This window comes from Fukomys damarensis, unplaced genomic scaffold, assembly GCF_012274545.1.
Source record: "Fukomys damarensis isolate Sample0158 unplaced genomic scaffold, DMR_v1.0_HiC HiC_scaffold_38, whole genome shotgun sequence".
Taxonomy (NCBI): Eukaryota; Metazoa; Chordata; class Mammalia; order Rodentia; family Bathyergidae; genus Fukomys; species Fukomys damarensis.
Genome location: NW_022900950.1, coordinates 73399257 through 73418438, shown reverse-complemented (window position 1 = coordinate 73418438; position 19182 = coordinate 73399257). Strand labels below are relative to the sequence as shown.

Here is a 19182-nt window from a genome sequence, read left to right as displayed (position 1 = left end):
TGGTTTTTTTTTTTTTTTTTCGTTTTTTGAGACAGGGTCTCACTGTGTAGTTGAGACTGACCTGGAACTCATTACGTAGCCCAGGCTGGTCTCAAACTTACAGTGGTACTCCTGCCTCAGCCTCCCAAGTGCCGGGATTATAGGCATGTACCACCACACCCGGCTCAGATGGCTGCTTTCTTAAAAATGGAAAAGCACAGTGCTCATCTCTGATGGAGATAATAGATAACACAGGATGAAGGGAGTGCCATGCGAGCGTGTGCAGGAGCCAGTTCTTCCTCTGAACAACTACAACCTTTCAATAAGCCAGAATGCTCTGTTTCTATATGCTTCTGAGCTTCCAAGACAGAAGTACAAACTATGAATAAGGTTGCTGTGAAAAAGATAAAACATGACTTTCGGGATATGTCTTGGGGCCTGTAAACATCAAGATGTTTCCCACGCCTCCTGTTGATCCAACTGAGGACAAGCTGTTTGTATTAATATCAAATCCAAGGCAACCACCTAAGTCAAGGAGCAAAGAATGATCCAACATTCTTCACTGTTCTTTACGATAAAGGTTTTAAGAAGACTTTCTAGGTATGAAATGACAAACTTGTCCCCTAACCTTAAGTCTCCCCAGAATCAAGTTGTTTCTCAAGTGTTCTGCATTCCTCCTGTAGGAAGTAAGGGCGGTTCCACCCGTGTCTCCCCACAGGCACAGACCACTTACAGTGTTCACAAGGGGGCTGTAATTCCTGCGTCTCACTGCCTGGCAACTTGAACTACTGGTGGTACCTGCATTACAGTAGTAATGGTGGTCCTGCCCATTGGACAGCTTTGTATTGATTTTCATTAGTAAGAAGACTGGTAAAACAATAAGACAGTCTTACATGTACCACTGACAGTTCAAGCCAGCAGGAACCTATTAAGCCACTGTCACTAAGAACCAGATGTGCCCCACCAGCCACGTCTAATGCGGGGGTCATCTATTCTCATAAACTCAGTCGAAAACCGCAAGAGCAGGAAAGCTGGAGGACAGTGGGAAAGGGGCAGGTATGCTGTAATCCTCAGCTCAGCTCTGGGAACTTGTACCTGAGCCCCACAGGAGGAAAGATAGCAAAGATGAGTGCCAGGAGTGGAAAATGAAGGCACTCTTTCTCATGAGGCTCTCCGTGGGCAGACATGCTCCAGTGACCCGGAATGACCCAAGGGAGAGGCATCTGCCCACCTCTGTTGGAATCCAGCACTGCTGGAGCCTGGCAGACACCGTAGGAGGGCAGGGTGCACTGGCACCTCAGGGAGGGGCCAGGGTGCCTGGCAGGGACAGAGGTGAGGAGCCCATGCAGATGCTGCTGTAACAATGACGGTAGGATGGACCTGATCATGAGTACACACAAGAGATAGCTGTGGAGATTTGTCCTGTGCTTACTGACGTGAATTCTTTTTTCCCACAGGCTGGCAGGGTCCAGGGAAATTCAGATCACACAGAACTGTGCCCTTATTTTAGTCATTAATTATTTACAGAATAAACTGCTTTGTTGACTATGAGAACTCAATGACTACCTGCAGCTCAAACCAAACATACCTCCTGATTAAAGATGATATACACAGACTTCTGTTTGTTTCAAGTATCAAAAAATGGAACAATGGATCAAAGCTAATAAAGCTATTTATCAAGTATCACCAGTAGGTTGAAATTATTTTAGAAAAAAGTTATTGGCAATTTGCAATTTTGAAAACACTGTACAAGGTTTCAGCAAAAACTAAGAATTTTCCTCTGAATAAATCAAACTAAAGGAGATCCCCTGTTGGCTAAACAACAGGTTCTATGAGCTTTGCACAGTGGCAGTATCATAGCCAAAGAGGTTTGTCCGAGATGCGATTATTGCTAATTGAAGAAGAGGTTCTATGAAATTGGAAACAGAGGAGTCCATCCAAGTGACCAACCTCCCTGGCACTCAAAGCGGTTGTTTCTGCAGTATCTCTAAAATGAAGGCTCACCACAGTGGCAGAGTAGACAAACCATACCTCAACCCTCTGCCTTCCCATCATTTATAGAAAAAGATTAGGAATAAATAAAATGAACACTAGACTCTTCCCAAATGTCAAATATCAAAATAAAGTGGTTAATTAACAGCAGAAAATCACTCAGGCATTTAGTACAGGTATTTGCCATCAAACTACCATTTCATTTATATATTTATTTTATATGGGAACTTCGTTTAAATTCAGGAAGAATAATCAGAGACTAATAAATACTGACTTTAGGCATCTGGCTTACTCAAAGCCATCTCCCAAATCAGCAGTGGTCAAAATGTCCCTACTATTCTCCTTTTCATTGCTTCCCCATCCCTCTACAACCTTGGGTCTACAATGATTTAGATTTGAAATGTCCCCCAAAATCCATGTGCTCAAAGGCTTGGTTGCTGGCTCATGGGCTTCACAGAAAGTGACTGGACTATCAGGGCTCAAACTTCATCAAATGCAGTAATCCACTGATGAAATAATTTGATGGCTTTAAAAACAATTTTTTTTTTTTGAGACAGGGTCTTGCTTGAACACATTATGTAGCCCCACTGGCCTCAGAACTTGTTAGGATCCTGCTGCCCCAGGCATGCACCACCCTGCGTGGCTTTGATGACACTACTGAGAAGCGACAGAAACAGAAGGTAGGACCACACTGAAGCGAGTGGCCATAGGGTCACGACCTTGGGGACTAGATCTGGTCCCCAGCTCTCTGGCTCTTTTCCTCTATGTCTCTATCCCTCGATGCTTCTGGCAGCCATGAAGTGAGCAGCTTTCCTACCCCACGCCTTTCCCTCAGTATGTCTCTGCCTCATCACAGGCCAAAAATAAATGGAGCCACCTGACCACAGACTGAAGCCTCTGAAACTGTGAGCCAAAATAAGTATTTCCTCCAGGAAGTTGTCCTTTCTCAAGTATCTTGTCAGTGATGAAACAGCTGACTAATACTGGGACTATTTCTTTTTTTCTGGATATTACTCATTAAATAATCACTTTGGGAAAAAGTTCAGTAACAACTGATGACAAAGAACACACAGTGCTTAAAGATGATGTGATTTTTCTATAAAATGGAACACTACTCAGCCATAAAGAATGAGAAATTAGAGTCATTCATAGGAAAATGGATACATATTGAGGATATACTCCTAAGTGAAATAAATGAGTCACATATGTGTAAATACTGAATGGTTTCTTTGGTGTGAATAAACTGTAATAGTACATAAGATCCTAATGAGACAATTAATAATGTGAAATAGGAAGAAAGGGGCTAAAGGTGTAGGGAAAGTGGGAAGGGTAGGGGAAAGTTAATAAGGGAAAAGAAAAGATATGAGAAAATGAAAAAATGGAAATAAAGTGTTTGTAAAGGGGGAAGGGAGGAGGGGGTGAAGGGAGGGCAGGGACAAGGGTAAAAAAAATGAGATCCAAGACCTGTCATGTAAAGGTACAAGATCCCAGTGATGAATGTAACTGTACTGTATACCTAGATTGTACCAATAAACTCAATGAGGAGAAAAAAAAAGAGAGAGCACAGTGCTTTTTAGTGCACTGACAAGAAAAGCACACCAAACCCAGCAAGCAGTACAGTAGAATGAGGTAAGCCATATGTTTCTTCTGTGATGATAGCAACCCTCACAAACATACCAGTATGCAAAACTGTACAAAGTATTGTTAATGAACTTCAAAAAGATTTCTTTTTCAAAAAATTCTGGGACATTTCTCCTATTCATTTTCCTCTGAGCTGGCTGCCTTTCACTGTCGTCTCTCCTCCAGACCCCCAACTCTTAGGCAAGACCGAAATGTTGCTGAAGTGTAACACAGAGCTTCTCTTCAAGCTCTATCTGAACATAACAGGCAACACAGCTCACAACCTGACAAGGGACCAGCACTTCTGGAGAAAAATCCCTGCCGAAAAAATTCCGAAATAGCATCCAAGAGGTTAAGCAATTAAATTTTGCCTTCCCTGGGGAGTTCCAGGAACAAGGAGAAAAGGGGTGATCTGTCACACACGGGGTGATCTGTCACTTCACTGCTTGTCAGCCTGTCCACCTGCCCTTGCCTATCACATGGGGCATCTGTGGAAGTGAGCAATTTCTGCTTGCTGAAACAGCCTCCTTGGGAGTATCTTATTCCAAGCTGCTTTTCTGATATTCCTCCAAATGAAAGCAACATTATCAGTTGCAAACAGAGTATCACTTTGAACAGTCAATAGTTAAGAGCATTTACGATGCAACTGAAATTGACACATGATCATTATTTATCACAACTTATTTAGCACTTTTTAATGAATGAAGATAACATCACTAAAAAAGCATTTACATAACCTTCACTTCTCTATGGCCTTTCAGTTTACATATACATTTAAATGATTCCTGTGATGGCAGTAAAACCAATAAAAAGTTAGAATATAAATCTATTCTTAGGTCCTGTAGCAATAAGTTCAAGTGACTAGAAGAATAAAGTTTTTTATTGCCCTTGCTTTGGGGACATATTCTAAGTCAGAAAAGACATTGTTAGTCACGAATTTAAAATGCATTTTCTAGAACATTCCCTTAAGTTTGTGTAGTACTTTGTATCATTGCAAAACATTTTCACAATTGGTGCTCCCAACAGCCTTATGAAGTAGCATATTCCAAAGCCAGAATAGGTCAAAACAAGTCAGTAGTTCAGAGGAAAGAGACCAGGCACCAATGGTCTCTTGAAGTCTTCTTATCCGCTCTCCTCGGGGACTTGCTCAGGCAGTGCAGTATGATTAGAGGAAGTATTCAATAAAGAACAACATTACTGTGTCATAGGGAGGTACGGAGGGAGGGCCAACCTGGGCTCAGAGAGCCTAGGACCAGCAGTCAGATCTCAGATCTAATCTCAGATCTGGCATTTGGTCCAGAACTTTTTATAACACAGTTTGCAGGCACAAAAGTTATTAGTCCTTGTCCACTATGGATACAGCCAGCCCTGAGGTGGACATGTACATATTTGAAACATGGGCTGATTCCTCCATCTTCTTGAGGCACACATTTGGGCTTCGAGAGAAGCCAAGGCTAATAAATGCCATCTCTGAGGACATTTTTAATCTAGGACTTTAAAAGTAGAAATAAGGTGGTCAGAGCTCACCTTCTAAGGTCCCTGGAGAGCCAGCAAACAAAGCTCCCATCACCTGGGCTAAATCTGCCCTGATGACCCCCACTGGGGAAGCTCTGCACCTCCCAACCAAGACAGCCTTCCAAGTAGCCCCAAAATAGCTGCTCTTCCTGCCATCAAAGCAGCAGTATTTAAAAATTTAACATTTAAATACAATTAGGTTTCACACACCTTGGAATAAAAGCCTGTGCTTTTTTGTTTGTTTTTTTGGCAGTAAAAAGGGTTTCACTAAATTGTACTTCTGGACCTTACTCAGGCCTTGCTAATGCATTCTGTCATGTCAGTAGACACTTGATGGGGAGCTAAAGTAATCCTTTTAGGACAGACTACCCAGTGCGCTTCATTAAGATGGATTTATTCTCTGCTAATGCCATAAGATTAGTTACTGATGACCTGGCATAAAGCCTAAAAATTTCAAAATTCTTTTTTACTTAAAAAATCTAATAGATGATCACCTCCCCCAAAATGACAATTCTGTAAGGTCCTCCACAATATGCAACCACCAACTTTTTCAGACTGATTTTTAATCATTCCTTTTTGCAAGATGCTAGGCCTACTCTAATACCACACCATCCTTCAAACTCAGCAGGGCATCCAAAGTCTCCAGACAGTTTGTTAAAACACAGCTTGCTGGGCCCCATCTCCAGTTTTGGATCCCGCAGGTTCTGGGAGGAGCCAGGAATGCGCATGTCTTAGCAATTCCTGGGCCCAGCTACTGCTTCCACACCCCGTACATTTCTAGAGCCCCCTAACTGGAAACACCAGTACTCCATGGCAGACTTTCACTGTGGGCTCTGCTCAAACCACACTACACCCCGCTACGGATGAGGGAAAGCTCAGGTCGCCTCCCTCTTCCCCCACTCTCTGCTTCATCTGCCTTATCTCCAAGGACAGAGCAGTGAAGAGTCAGAGTTCACTCAAGAAGGAGCTGGGGATACTGAGTGCCTATTCCACAGCCCCGAGAGTGTGCAGAGGCATAAATGCGGGCCAACCTTTCCACGGAGCACTGGCTTTCTGTTCCTCTCAGCCAGTGCTTAAGGAGTCAGTTCCAACATTCGGAATGTGGGTTCAGCATAAAGAAGAAACCTCCAGCTGAAGTTTCTAGAATTCTACAATGAGATACAAGGCCAAACTGAGAGCTAACAGTAAGGCATTGCTGTTTTTCCTTCACAAAAGCAGACACCTTCCCCAAAGACCCAGAAAAGAGGAGGCACAGCTGGGCCAAGACAGGTTTTAGTGCCACTGAGACTCCTGCCTGAATTATCACATGAAGGTCATCTTAACAGCACTCTATTCTGAACCGGTACCCATCTTCAAATACCAGCTGCTTCATTAAACTTTTCCCACTTGTACTTCCAGTAGACAGAGTCTGTCACTTGTACAAAGTCTTTTTCAGTTCCTCTGCCCCACTCAAGGAACTGTGCACACAGTTCTCATTAAATATTTCCTGAATTGAAATGGACTCACAAATCAGACAGTGTACAGTGGAGGTACACCACTGCCAAAGACTCAGATTAATCACATTCAAAAGCATTTCATATTTGGAATAGTTGTTTTTAGTAGCAAAGGTGTCTAATAATTGTGCTTTGGGAGAAAGAAGTTCAGCCATGATACCGAAGAGCCTTTATAATACTTCTGAAAATTTGTAAACATTTTATTTGCTGCTTCCATGAGTATATTCACAATATAATGCATATGTTGCCTCAAAGTTCTTCTTAATACAATGAAAATTAACCTTGAGAAATAACACAAAAACTGAACTGGCGCTCTTGATCATTTTCTTCTTTGGAAGCATGGCCCCCACTTGGCTTAAATGATCAAAGTTAAAAAAAAAATAGTGATCATACAGAGTGGTTTTTCTTTAAAGAGATCAAGAATAGGTAACTTACCTTAAAACTAGTTGTAACATCACATCTTCACAATGTAAACCGATAAGAGTTCTGAATAACGCCAGGGACACCACACAAAGCTGGGAAGCAATCAACACACATTCTATTTCAAATATTGGAATAACTCAACTCCCCACAGATGGTAAATACATCAGAATTACAAAATAAAATGGTCTCTTTTTTTTTAGTAATTTTGATAAAAAGCATGCTGTTGCCAGAGAGAATGTGTATTTCAGGATATGAGTTCTCCTATAGAAGCTGGTTAGAAAGCCAGTGCCTGGAATTATGCCACTGTGCAGAATTATCCTGCTATAAAAATGCCTACTCTCATATTTGCAATTTTTAAAGATCCAGACACACACACACAGAGCCCTGCACCTCCCAATACATGCATATGCTCCACACTCCTCCACCCCCACCCCCTACCCCCATACACGTGCGTGTGAACATGCACACATACCCCTCCTCCTCAGGTAGTTTCTTCCTACATTATTTTCATAAAACACTGGTTATTTACAAGAGAGGAGTCAGAACACTGCATGTAACCTGACCAGCTCTCTTCAGACTCTCAGTCCCAAGTCTCAGCTCGGGGCAAATATTCTCCTTGGTTCTTTTGCCTGTTGTGCTGAGGGTAAGGTAGTACTACCTCCCCACTAAGAAGCTCATTTAAAAAAAAAATAATAATCCCTTCCATCTCCAATTTCCAAAGGGAAAAGATAAACTGCCAAATATGAGAAATAGCCAGAGGTATATTATAAAAATCATTGTGTCCTTTTGAGAGTAAGCTTTTATCAATCTAGCAGGCTATTTAAGTAATTTAGGCTCTTATTGCTTTGTACAAGAAAGTAAGTGCCGGGCTCTCTTTCACTCAGGATGGGCTTAAAACCTGGTCAATGAAATCCACAATGGTTTTGTAAAGAAACAGCTGTACCTGACTTGCCCCCAAACATCTCTTTTGTTCAGGGAGGGTTACATATTTGTAGTCAGCCTGAAACAAGTCATTGCACATGCTGTTTGTTTAGCCTTCTCCTGCCTTCTGCACAGCAAACCCCTACGTACTCTCTAAACCTTTGCTTAGGCATCACCTCCCCTCAGAACCTCTCCGGTCTTCTTCACAGTACCACACTCACCATTCCTCTCCCCAGTCTCAGGTACTCTTCTTAGCTACTGCCACAGTCAGCCCTACAAATCACTGTCAAAGGTGCTCAGCAGGGTGTATTTTTCTTTTTTGTTGTTGCTGTTGCACTTTATTCAATGTACAAGTACTTTATCAGATATATCATTTACAAAGCTTTCCTACCATTTTGTGTGTTATCTTTTCAATGTCTTGATGGTATATACTGAAGTGCAAATGTTTTCCATTTTGACACTCTTCAATTTATCTATTTTTTTCTTTTGTTGCTCACGATTCTGGAGTCATACCTAAGGAACCACTGCCAAGGCCACAGGATATACTTCTGTGTTTTTTAAGAGTTTTACAGTTTTAGTTCTATAAGTCTCTGATCCATTTTGACTGTTTACATCCAGTGTAAGATAAATGTTCAACCTCATTCTTTTGCAGGTGCATCTCCAGCTGCCTCAGAACCATTTTTGGGAGTACTATTCTTTCTTCCACTGAATGGTCCTGAAAACCTTGTTGAAAAACCAATGACCATGAACATGTGGGTTTATTTCTGGACTTGCAACTCTATTCCATTTTTCTGCTTATCTATCCTTATACTAGTAGCACACTATTTTGATTAATACAGTTTTAAAGTAAGCTTTGAAATTAGAAGTATGAGTTCTCTTTGTTCGTTTTCAAGTTTGTTTTGGTTATTCTGGATCCTCTGTATTTCCATAGGAATTTTAGAATCACCTTATCATTTTCAATGAAGAGGCTAGCTGGAAGTTTTATAGGGAATGAATTAAATTTGCACATCAATTTAGGGAGTATTCCTGTGTTAACAATATCAAGTTTTCCAGCCTATGAACATAGGTTGTTTTTCCATTTACTTAGGTCCTCTTTAATTTCTTTTAATAATTTCTGTAGTTTTCACAGAATGAGTTTTTTACTTCTTTTATGGAATTTATTCCTAAGCATTTTATTCATTCTGATGCTACTGTATTATAAACAGGATTGTTTTAATTTGATTTTTCAATTGCTATTGTATGGAAATAAAAATTAATGTTTATACATTAATCTTGCATCTGGCAATCTTGCTAAACTCATTAGAAGATCCAATGGATATTTAGTGTATCCTTCAGCTTTTTACACACAAGATCATACCACCTACAAAGACAAATGATTTCACTTCTAATCTAGAGGGTTTTTCTTTTCTTGTCTTGTCTGATTTCCCTGCCTGTAACTTCAAGTACTATTTGAATAGAATTCCTAAGAGTAGACATTCTTATCTTACTTTTTTTTATCTTAGGGAAAAGATTTTTTTTTTCACATTCAGTAAGACAGCACTTTAAAGTTTTTCATAGATGATGCCCTAATACAGACTAAGTTCCCTTCTATTTCTAGTTAAGTATGTTTATCATACTGAATGTTATCAAACTTTTTCCTTGTCTACTGAGATCATTAGCTTTTTGATATAATGAATTATATTATTATTCATAATTTAAACCAGCTTTTCAGACCTAGTTTGATAAGTTCCACTTGATCAGAGAGTACGATCTTTTTATATATTGTAGACTCTGTGCTAGTGTTTTTCTGAAGATATCTGTGTTTATGTTCAAAATAGATATTAGTCTGCAGTTTTCTCGTGATAGCTTTGTCTCATTTTAGAATCAGGTAACACTGGTATCACAGTGAGTTGGGATATAATCCCTCCTATTCTATTTTTTGGAAGAATTTATGTTATTTTTTTAAAAAATATTATAGTAAAAAACCCATAACATGGGATTTTAACATCCTGCTGATTTATCATTAATGTACAATTTTAATCATTGATGTATAATCCAGTAGTGGTTAAATATACGCATATTCCTATGCAACAGAGTTCTAAAATATTTACATCAAAACTGAAAGCCAGGCCGGGGATTTAGCTCAGTGGTGCCACCGCCTGCTTCGCAAGCACAAGGACTCGAGTTCGATCCCTGGTACCAAAACAAAAGAACAAAACAAAAAACTGAATGTCAATAACTACCGAAAGGGATTTAGTTCACTGGCACCACACCTGCCTCACAAGTGTGGTCCTGAGTTCAATACCCTGTACCAAAAAAACTACTGAATAACCATGCCTCGTTTCCCCCATCAGTCAATCCCTGGCAACATGCGTCTACTTTCCATTCCTGTCTGTTTGACTACTTCAGATGCCACAGACGAGTGGAATTATTCAGTTTGTCTTTTTGTGACTGCCTATTTCAATTATTAGAATATGCTCAAGGTTTATCCATGTTGCAGCATCTCAAAGTAAATTTTCTTCCCTTGTGATTTCTTTGAGCTATGTAAAATTATTTAGAAGTGTGTTGTTTAATTTTTTCGTGATTGTGGATTTCCCAAATTTCTGCCAACAATTTTAAAATTCATTCCGCGTGATAAGAGGATGTACTCTGCATTACCGCAGCCCTTTTAAGTTCAGTAAGCTTGCTGTGCGGCCCCGTATGCGCTCTGTCTTGGAGAATGCTCCACATCACTTGAGAAGGGTGTTCGTCCTGTTCACATCAGGTGACAGGTTAGTGAACGTTTTCTCTACTATAACACTTTAATTCCTTTTTCACTTTTTTCTTAAGTGGCTTCTCTATCTCTTCCCATATGCTATTTTAACTTACAGATTCTACTTCAGATTTATATTAAATCAGTTCCAGTGAAATATAAAAAATATTACTCCTATAAATTACTTCTCCCATTTCCCTCTTTGATGTTTCTGTTAAACATATTATATCTATATATGCTATAAAATCAAAGATACATTGCTGTTATTATTCTTTTGCTTTTAAAACAATAATTGCAATTAAATAGCCTTTTAGAGGGATTTTAATGAGTGAAACTAATACAGTAATGAGAGAACTTTCAATTAAGCAGAGCTCCAAACTTAAGAATGATCCAGACTACACAACTTCCCAGACTGTCATTTCAAATACCCATGGACAGAAACACAAACTATGATACCCAAACTTGATACATTCTGGTTCCTTGGCTCTTCCTGCACTTAAGCCTCTATGTTCTCTAAAATCTTGCCCTTTAGAACTACACTCGGCTAGCTCTATGAAAAAAAGTGCCTACACAGAAAAACTGAGGGAAAAAATGTCCTATGAAAGGCAGTGTCACCTTTCTGACTTGTGGTAGGAAAAAAAAGAGTCCATTTCATCACTACCACATAGAAAATAATAGCTGCTATAAGAGAAGGGGGTGGGGCACAAGTGCATTCACAATTTCACTCCCAAAACAAACTCTTCTGGAATCTGAGTTCTAAGTTCCCTTCCTCCTTACCCGAAAGGGGGTGTTGATTCGGCTTGTGAGAGTGTCTAGAATGTGAACATTCTCATGCTGGTGCAGCAGGATAAAACGGAGGAAGATCTCAAGCAGCGCTGGCTCCGAGATGCTGCGCAGGAAAAGGTCCAGGTACGCAGTGGTGGTCATGACCTCCTCCACAGTCACCTGGGACCAAGGACAGAGAGCACAGGTGAGCATCCTCTCAGGGTTACTGGTTCTGCACACTCCTCACACCTTAGCCTCACTGCAGTGATCCCTCCCACAGACATGCCTGCCATGAAGCACACTTCAGTGCTCCGTCTGAACAGTTCACACTCCACAGCACCTCATGCTGCTTCCTCCCTTTCAGTTGGTAAGAGAAAGCCAAAGGCCCAAAGGAGCAACTCAAGTGTTCCAACAACTCTAATTATCAGATGTAGTTCAAATACCATAAAGATTTTAGTGCATAATCAAAAATGGGGGGAAAATGACTATGAAAACTATTTACATGGTTCATAAAGGATTAATTAAAAAGCACAGTATAACTTGTTTCATTATTAGTCATTCAATAAACATTTATTGGGATCTACTATGTACAAGAAACTGAAAACATCAGAACATATTTTACATCAAGGAAGATGGGCTATTACAAACAAAATGACGATAATGCGCTGCAAAGGACAGGTACAAACATGAAATGCTACAGGTGTTCAGATGTGTTTGTGGGGAGTTGCAGGTCAATTTTTTAAAGCTGAATCATGTACATAAAGTATTACTTATAAAGTACTATAAGAGCTTACTACTTAATAAAGTAATTGTGACTTTTTAATAACATAAATTAATGTTTTCCACCTATGTGGTTTTTTTCCACATGGTAAAATGTCAATCTTTCAGCAAATAAGACTAACTGCAAGAGTCATGTTTTTCAAAAGCTAAGGGTCTGATGCTTAGGGAAAATGTGAACCTTCAACCTTTTGGGAGTATATGTGAAGAGCTAATATCCACTAGCATGTGTAAGGACTAGAGGTCACCACAGTGGTCAATTTCCTACAGGGGCAGAGGACACATAAAAATCACCAAAGAAATAGCTCAAGTTTTCAGATCCCAACACCACACCTTAGAAATCTTAGGAGTCTCCCTGCAAATCAAGTCAAATTCACTTGATTCTAAACAAAACAAACAGTGATACTTTTTGAGATACTGTTGTCTCTTTTCTTCTGATCTTGCTTTTCTTCCTCCCTTTAGAATCCTTAGCTGTCACTTCATCATATTACTACTGTGCCACTCCTTTTATACTATATTCCTCTTACCCTTTTAATTTCCAGCTTCCAAACTCCACAGGTCAGTTTAGAAACCAGATGTGCAGATATGTATAGAGGGGCCCTGTGTGGATGCATCTATGCACAAGGCTAGGCAGTAGCTATTTCTGCTGCTTAAATTTCTGCTTAAAAGTCCTTGGTGCTCAGCTGTGTCCCAGATGGAATGAGCCCAGGTGGATAAAATGTTATCAAATGAGCTGTCTATTTACCCCACCTATACAAGGGGCAGGTCCATTTGAATTTGTTGTTTTAGGATCTACTAAAACTCGCACTGCAATTCTAGTATCCTGGACACCCTCCCCCAGCTTGGTGAGCCCTCCAGTATTCAGCACAGCGCACTGCCATCTGACCACCTTCAAAGGGCTCTCCTTAGCCAAGTACAGCAGTGGAAACAAACAAGCATCAACCAGTGGGCAAATGAATTGCACTGAGGAGAGTGCTTCGCCTGGGCCACCCTGCTTCTGAAACAAACTGCTTCTATCTTCCTATCCTTTCCTGCTTTCTCCAGTCTGGTGCACATGGCACTTCTAAGTCTGTCCTGGGATGCTTGCTGTGACTTCCTTAATTACCCCAGTACAGTGCACACAGAATGTACTTTCATAAGTGAATGACAGCCTGCAAGGATCTGGAAATTTACATCTACAGAGGTGAGCTGAGTTTTTAATTCTTCCTTATGCTCTACATGTGTTTGAAGGCTGAGAAAAGGATTTTTTTTTTTTTTTGCAAAGATGAGGATTAAACTGGGGGCTTCACATATTATAGGCAAGCACTCTACCACTGAGCTGCACCCCCAGTTTGAAGGACTTTTCCATGAAGACCTCTAAAAAATTAATGTCATTAAGCTTAGCTAAGAGGGAAATGACTCGCAACTATTCCAAACATGTAGCTCCATTAGTTCATATCCACTCTACTGCAATCTTCCGGTGGTGCAGCAGAAACTTAATCCAAAATGATTTAGGAAGAAGTCTAATTTCCTAACGATCTTGATCACCAGAAAAAAAAAATATCACAGTGTAATCATTCCAAATGGGTCATGTGTGTAGTTTCTTTAATGCCAAAATTTCAAGTGAACCACCAAGCACTGCTGAACTGACTGACATGCCATGCGGAACCCAAGAGCTGCCTTTGGGCCAATAATGCAGCATGAGCCCTTCCCCTGGAGTCACACAGGACCTTACTAAGCTCAAAAGCCCAGCAATAAACTTCTTGTAAGTCTCAGTCTTTGGGGGACAAAATGAAAGGAGGGCATTAAGCATCTATTGTTTACTACTCTTAGGCTGGATAAATGAAATTCTTTCTAGAAATCAAACTTGTCATTAATAAGCTAAGAGGATTTAAGAAAGCACTCGAAGGGGCAGCATTTACATAACATGCTATAAATATTAAAAACCCAATTCCTTTACTCACCAAGTTGCAAACTATAAATTGAGGTCATACTCACCTTAAACTAATACCCCAACCAGGAAAATCTGGTTCCCTTCTCTTTCCATCTCTTTTCCCTAGGACATCTTCAGAGCTTTTAGAAGCCTTTTATCCCAGAAAATCTTTTCCTGCCCCATTATCTTACTTTCAGAAACTTCTTCTAATCCCCCAAAATAAGCAAACTTCTTAACGAGGATGAGACCAGAGCCTGAGTGTGATCACTTGAAAGCTAATGATAAACCACCAGAGGAAAGACACTCTGCTGTGCAGAATGTAAAATGGACTCTTCTGCAATGCCCCAAAGCAATATTAGCAAGACAGGAAAGTAGCAAACTCGCCATAGTCCAGTGATGAAGGACAATCATCTCTCAGTGTAAAGAACACTCTGTGCCTTCCACGTGCTTACCAATATTTAATTTCTTTATTCTACAAGGAACTGCAGGTAGTTACAAACTTACACAGCAATAGCCAATGGAGGTCTTAGTACCTTATCATACATAATAATAAAACTTGAGGATATGAAAGCTTAAAAATGTTTTTTGATACTAAATGTGGACCACAATGACTGAAATAACCTAAAGAAAAGTTTCCACAAACAATTATATTTGACAAGACGAGAAAACTGTAATCCTAAAGAATACATCTACCTGTGCACTTCTGTATGCTCACTTTTCAGCCCAAGTCCTAGCATGGAGCTTTGAGAAGGGCATTTGATTGCACTACTGTCGAGTGTAATGTAATTCATCCTTTGACACAATTCTTTCTTTGCCATCTTTTCCACCCTCCTGTAGCTTGTACCTGGAGACTCTTCATGTGTAGTGTCTCTGCCGATCCTGTTAAGTTGGTGTTTTTGAAAGTACAGTTTGAGGCCCAAAAGTGGGTGAGTGAATTCAATTTATTGGTTCATAAGCAGTTTAGCTAAGATGCAAATAGAAAATGTTAGCATAGCCGGGGATTTAGCTCAGTGGTTCTGGCGCCTGCTTCACAAGTACAAGGACCCGAGTTCGATCCCCGGTACCAAAACAAAAAAAAAAGAAAAACAGAAAATGTTAGCATACAGTGCATAGTAAGGGTTAAGTACAGTTTTGTGAAACTCTGGCAAACATGCAGTACTTTGTTGCAAATACACACAATGCAATGTATCGTACTGCATATACACTTTGCTCATATATCCAGTAAATATACACGCAAATGTACAAAACACAATTCTGCCTGTGAGAAACAGGCAGCAACCTCCACCCACCACCTTATTGCCACCCGCCTTCCGGACACACAGCATGGCCAGTCCTGGAAGTGGTGCACATGTGGCTGACATCCGTTTTATGAACAGGACAGCAACTGAATCTTCCACTCAGCCTATTCCTTTTTATTATGGTCTGAGTGCTCCAAAAATGCATTTTTATTTTTTATTAGAATTTCAAGCTTCTCAGAAATGGAAATTTTGTTTTCTTTTAAAAAGGAGGTGGGTGGAGGAGGTGACACCATGTGTCACATTTCACTTCTATAAAGTCGAAACTCTGTATAAAAAAATTAAGGCCAGAACCAAGACCAGCCATCATGCCCACAACTGCAGCACTGCATTAACTTAATGTGTAGGAGTGAAATTGAGCATATATAGACATCCTGACCTTTCTGTAATCAGCTCTAGTTGGGCAATTCCATTTGCATCTAAATTAGCACCAGAATCCTACCTATAATGACAACTTTATGTGTCCTGAAAAATAATTTTCCACCTAAGAGTGTGTGTGTGTGTGTGTGTGTGTGTGTGTGTGTGTGTGAGAGAGAGAGAGAGAGAGAGAGAGAGAGAGAGAGAGAGAGAGAGAGATGGGGTGGGGGGTCCAGTCATACTGAGGCAAACAGATGGATCCTACCTTCCGTCCCTAAGGCAGGTGGCAGGCAGTGGAGTCAGGCGATTGTGTCAGAAGCCACTGTTCCTTGGCTACTGGAAGAATACAACTGCCTAAACACTGGTTCTGGTGGGTTACCTGTGAGTCCTCAGTCCTGGTGGCCCCAACCAGAGTGAGGAAACATGGACAAAGGAGAAGGAAGCCCACTGAAAGCAGTAAAGAAAAAGGAATGATGGCACCAAGTCCCAGGAAGCAGGATGAAAGGTTCTTTAGAGAACGCAGGCTGCAAGCCTGACCATGACTGCCAGGCAGGCCAACAGACAGGCAGAAGGAGTGTCCACCCATGGGAAGCAAGGGCAGCAGGTGGACAGGCTCCTCATGGACATCTCCTTCTCCTTCCCTCCAAGGACAAGAGTTCCCAGAAACGCATTCAAGCACAGAAGGGAAGGCAGAGACACCCTGGTTCTCAGTGAGTGGCCCTCCTTTTCAGGAAAAATTTGGGACAGAAAATATTCAATTACTCAAGGTCTAAAAATAATCTGTGGCTGATGATTACCACCCTCCCTCCAGACCCCCTCAGGCCTCCCTTCTGCTCCTCAACCTCAACGCCACACACTACATGGACGCCTCTGCACAAGCAGCTGGGGAGGTACACGGAGGTGACATTCAGAGCCAGTAAATCTATTTTTTTTATTCCTAAAATATGTGAGGAGGGAGGAAATGAAAATGATGGTTACAATGTGGATTTTAGCAACATATTTTGAGGAAAATAGGCTCCTCTTTCCCAGCATTTCTTTAATGCAGCTGTGATACGTTAAACAGGTAAGTATAATAAGCCCGCCCCTTCCTGGACATGAGGAAGCAGCGAGCAAAGGGCTTATCAGGTCCATCCAGACTCTGGGCAGTGAAACACCTCTCGGACTACCTAGTGGAAGATGGGCCTGAGTTCACCGCCTGAGACCCACGCCCCAGGGACACAGCCCAGGGACACACCCACTCATCCTGCACAGCCAACAGTGGCACTTCCAAGCCATGGCGCTCACAAGCAGACATTGTTCTTACCACGTCTCCCCCAAAGAGTCCTCTAGGATCTAGGGTTTGACTAATTTTTCTGTTTCCCCTTTTATTCTTGTATATAAATGACCTTGTCACACCTACTGTCAAGCATTACAGATGCTATACCCTGAGGTTCTTAACCTTTCCTGTACTTCCCGGCAATGGGAATGTACCGGGAATGTACTGGGAATGACCCTATTCTACAGGCATTTATTAAGCACATACAAAAGCTTTCCACTAAACACTGGGGATAGAAAAGTGACCTGAAACACGGTTCTGGGTGTTTCACTATTGCACACAGAAACCAAAAGCACTGGCAAATCCTAATTAAGACCCGAACCTGTGCAAGGTCTATACCAGGAGTTTTGAGGTAATGTTAGTCTTACAGAGAATATGACTGCCAGCACTGAGAGTACAATGAGGTTTTGAGAAAAACAGGCCGTGGCTTTTAGAAAGAGAACAGGCCTGGGCCAGGGATTTAGCTCAGTGGTGCCACTGCCTGCCTTGCAAGCGCCAGGTCCTGAGTTTGATCCCTGGTACCAAAAAAGAGAAAGAAAAAACAGGCCTTACAGCTAGACCAACTCAAGTTCAAATCCTAATGTTTACTATCTATATGAGATGACTGTATTAATTTATGAGCTTGTCTTCTCCTCTGTAAAATGGGATAATCCACCACCTTTCAAAGCACTGAGAGGACTAAAAACAACGGGCATAAATCTCACCACAGTAAAGACTCAAGGAAGGATGACTATTATTCTCTGATTTGGAGCATCACTTTAAAATAAGCTAAAGTGGGACAAAGAAAGACCAGGTAGTGGGTGGGGGTGTTGGTACTGAACATATTTTGGGAGAGGGAGGGTAAAGTACAAGAGCCCTTATTGAAAAGGAGCCTTCTATTCCCACCTCCTCTTTCTAGGCCCTCCCAAGCACTCTGTAGAATTGGGAGACACTGGGCTAGTCACACTGTTATGTCTTACAGGAAATACTTATTCAGAACTTGTCAGATTTGGCACTCATCTTGAGTTTAGGAACAAATTAATGACAGGTACCAAACTAAGACTGTACCTCAAGTATTACATAAGACAGAATTTCAGAGCATAGATGTGAGGTCACAACAAAGAAATTGGAGGGTATTTTAGCTCAAAAGCAAACACCTAAGGAGTATTCCAAAAATCACTTAGATGCATCCATTTCCTGTTTATTAATTGTTCCAGAGACTCAATTCAAATTTCCATTGAACAGTTACTGAGCAATGAAGGACTCTCCTAAGCACACTGTTTCAGTCAGAGTTCATGCAATCCTACAGGAATTCTGGAGAACACAAGCAGAAAGACCTTACTGAAAGGACAGTGGATGAGCAGAACTATCTCCAGCAGGCTGGGGGCACAGGCTCGGCTAGGAAGGAGGTCAGATACTGAAGCACAAGGCATAATCACCCACTGTGGTATCCTCCAAGCTCGGGCTGGCTCTCTGCAGCAATGTAGCTCGGATACAGCAGTCGCTGCATCAGAAGGGTGCACTGCTCGGGAGAATTCACCTGCTCTCTTGTCAGTTCTGCATGGCCCTGCCTTCACCTGAACAAGTGCTGTCCCTCAAATCCAACTTTCTTTTCTATTTCCATCTAGCATTCTTATTAAACCCAATAGCTTCCACTTTTCTAGGCTAAGTCAATTCTCTTTCTCAGTTTTCTAAATATATTTCTCCATCTTTTAAGATTGTAAACTTTCTGCAGAAACTACAACTGATCTACAGTGTGAATTCTCAAAGGACCTGGTATACTGTCAGATACTCGAAGAGGAATCAATAAATGTGTTAAGAAGGAAATCAGCACCCCTGTTCACACACACACACACACACACACACACACACACACACACACACGGTCAGTTTTCACAGCCCACGTGGGAGATGCCTTCATTAGCAAAACAGATAAATTTGACAATACCTGAACAGCAGAACAAATTTTCTGTGTAGGGTAAATAACACCTCACTGAGAATACAGAGCCCTGGGCCAGAGATTTAGCTCAATGGCTCCACACCTGCCTCGCAAGTGCAAGGTCCTAAGTTAGATCCCTGGTACCAAAAAAAAAAAAAAAAAAAAAAAA

General features: G+C 41.1%; 1 protein-coding gene across 4 annotated transcripts in view; it reads right to left on the bottom strand.

Annotated features, from left to right (window-relative positions):
• Fam160a1 (family with sequence similarity 160 member A1) overlaps positions 1-19182 on the bottom strand; it is a 256696-nt gene that overhangs the window by 22863 nt on the left and 214651 nt on the right. For all 4 annotated transcript variants that reach the window (XM_033760037.1, XM_010627911.3, XM_033760038.1 and 1 more), the window contains 2 exons: positions 11452-11619; positions 7035-7114 (listed from right to left, as the gene is read on the bottom strand). In XM_033760037.1, the coding sequence (XP_033615928.1) occupies positions 7035-7114; positions 11452-11619 (248 nt within the window). The remainder of the gene's footprint in view (positions 1-7034; positions 7115-11451; positions 11620-19182) is intronic.